Source organism: Populus nigra, chromosome 9, assembly GCF_951802175.1.
Source record: "Populus nigra chromosome 9, ddPopNigr1.1, whole genome shotgun sequence".
NCBI lineage: Eukaryota > Viridiplantae > Streptophyta > Magnoliopsida > Malpighiales > Salicaceae > Populus > Populus nigra.
This window is the reverse complement of record NC_084860.1, coordinates 2,475,909-2,478,175: the sequence shown is the minus strand read 5'-3', so window position 1 is coordinate 2,478,175 and position 2,267 is coordinate 2,475,909. Positions and strand designations below refer to the sequence as shown.

General features: G+C 36.4%; 1 protein-coding gene across 1 annotated transcript; it reads right to left on the bottom strand.

Moving 5' to 3' along the window:
• Positions 1 to 486: 486 nt before the first annotated feature.
• Positions 487 to 1,958, bottom strand: LOC133702700 (probable terpene synthase 13). The gene is made up of 5 exons (XM_062127032.1): positions 1,946 to 1,958; positions 1,635 to 1,853; positions 1,400 to 1,538; positions 1,046 to 1,294; positions 487 to 923 (listed from the first exon to the last, which is right to left on the bottom strand). The coding sequence occupies exons 2-5, from the start codon at positions 1,784 to 1,786 to the stop codon at positions 633 to 635; spliced, it is 831 nt and encodes a 276-aa protein (XP_061983016.1). The 5' UTR covers positions 1,787 to 1,853; positions 1,946 to 1,958; the 3' UTR covers positions 487 to 632.
• Between the last annotated feature and the right edge of the window lie 309 nt (positions 1,959 to 2,267).

The following is a 2,267-nucleotide window of genomic DNA, read 5'->3' as shown; positions in this document are numbered from 1 at the left end:
TGAAAAAGATGATCATGTGGTGTTGATCATGTTGATGAGGAAAAAAAAAAAGGTGGTGAACTGGTGATAAAGAAAGAGTAGAAGGTGGATGTTATGAGCCATAAATATTTGAGATTCGGCAGATTCAAATCTTGGCTCAAGGATCGATGAAGGTTGTATCTTGGCTCAATGTAGAGCCGATGAGTCAATTCATAAGATAATTCATAATTTAATTGATGAGAATTTAAGTTATTTTTTAATATTTTTCAAGATAATATAATTTTAAAATTGTTTTTTTAAAAAAAAAAAAATTCATTAATCCAAGTTAATAATAGTTATTTCCATGACTTTAGCCTTCCAGGTTGAACTCTGACAAAAGGTGCGCAGTATACAAATAAGTCGAAGAAATTATAAGGAAACCATGGACACTAACATCTCAACAAAATATGACGAAGAGATTATAAGGAATTTAATTTCATTATTAATACTCTCGTAGCAAACAGAATATGAAAGGGCAGCAAAAGCAAGTTACTTTTTATTTATATTTTTTGTACTGTACATATTAGTGAAAGCAGCTAGCTCACAGGCTGCCTAACCATGTCCATGATCCCTCTGGAACTATAATATGGAGTCGTGGGCTTTGTTTTCTTTTTTCACTGAGACACATTTTCATAGAGGAGAGATTTCATATGCTCCTCAAGAATCGGAAGGCGATGGTTGTCATCGTAATCGTACATCAAGGGGACCATTCTTGCAATATTTAGAGAAGCCTTGGAGAAAGTTGATGAAAATGGATTTGGAGAGAGGCATTCCTGGTTGAGTTGTTTCCACGCATCAGAATTCATGTGCAGAACCTGCTTTCGTGCGTCTTCGAACGATGATCCTTCGTTTTCTCTCAGATAGCATTCGACGTATGATCCATCATGGCCATCTTGATTCTCTTCCTGCGATTTGTTATACATACGCTGTGTGATTCAAAGAGACTTTCGTCTGCCAAAATCACTGGTCCCACTTGGTCCAAAATAGAGAGACATTAAAATAGGAAGATGATAGACTTTGATGTTACCTTGGCGCTTCCCAAGTCATCCCACAGGCGCAGAATTGTGGCTGTGGATGATATGATGGGTGGAAAATTGCTAATAAGTTCTACATTTTCCTTGCTTGTACCTTGGCCCAGTAGAAAGAAGATGTGAACCAGAACTACATGGACACCAGAACTCAGAATCCCATTCTTCAAGTACTTGTCACCGCTCGGCAACTTCCCAGAGGCAAACCATCTTGCTTCCACAAGAAACGCCCTGCACAAACTAGCCCACTGCAGAAAAATCAACCGAACAATCATTATGTGTGTTAGAAAATTAAATTCTTATCATAGCTTAATCTTAGATTTTTGCACGAAAATTGTTGTGGGATATCGTACTGGTTTCCGGAGAGAGTCAACTGGGTTCCACCCGTGTTCCTTGTAGATCTCGTAGCTGATTTCGTTTGTGATATTGTTCAGAGCCTTGAAACATATCTTCATGTAGTGCGGTAATTTTTCAGCGGCAGCAATGTCCCATCTAAAACGATGATGGGAGAGAGTGAGAATTAAGAAATCAACTACGCATGTTCAAACTTGATGCATGTGAATAATAAATCCAACAACTGATGATGACCTGCTGATAACTTCTGTGAAGCAAACGAGCTCATCGAGAGTGCCATAAACATCGAAAATATCGTCTATTATGTATATCATAGAGACGGGTTTAGTGAGCTCAATCCTTTGTTCTGAAAGACTTGGATCTGTGAGGCATGACATTGACCACATATACCATTTAAGCGGTTGATCTCTTGCAAATCTCAATTCGGTAGACAATCCGAGGTCTTTCCACCATCTAAATGAGCACATTAATGTAAGAAATTACGTGAGAAGAATTCTGTGAATGATAGCATGGATATAAAATCAATTAGTCACAATCAAGCTCACTTCAAGATCTCAACAATTAAAAATCTTATTTTAATATATTTTTAATTAAAAAATATTTTTATAAAAACATCATACACGACAGCACAGTAAACACGGATCGGAATCTTACATGAGATTTATGTGGAGACCAAAATATTGTGGTAGGCCATAAAAAAAAAATCTTCGTGAATTGCATGTGCATAAATCTATCAATTAGATCTCAAATTTTAGCCTTACAATATCGCTGGTCTTTCTCAACCTTTTCTTTTCCATCACATGGAGATTTTTAAATAATATATGAAAAAACATTTTAACTACAGGAACAGTTATGAACAATATAGAA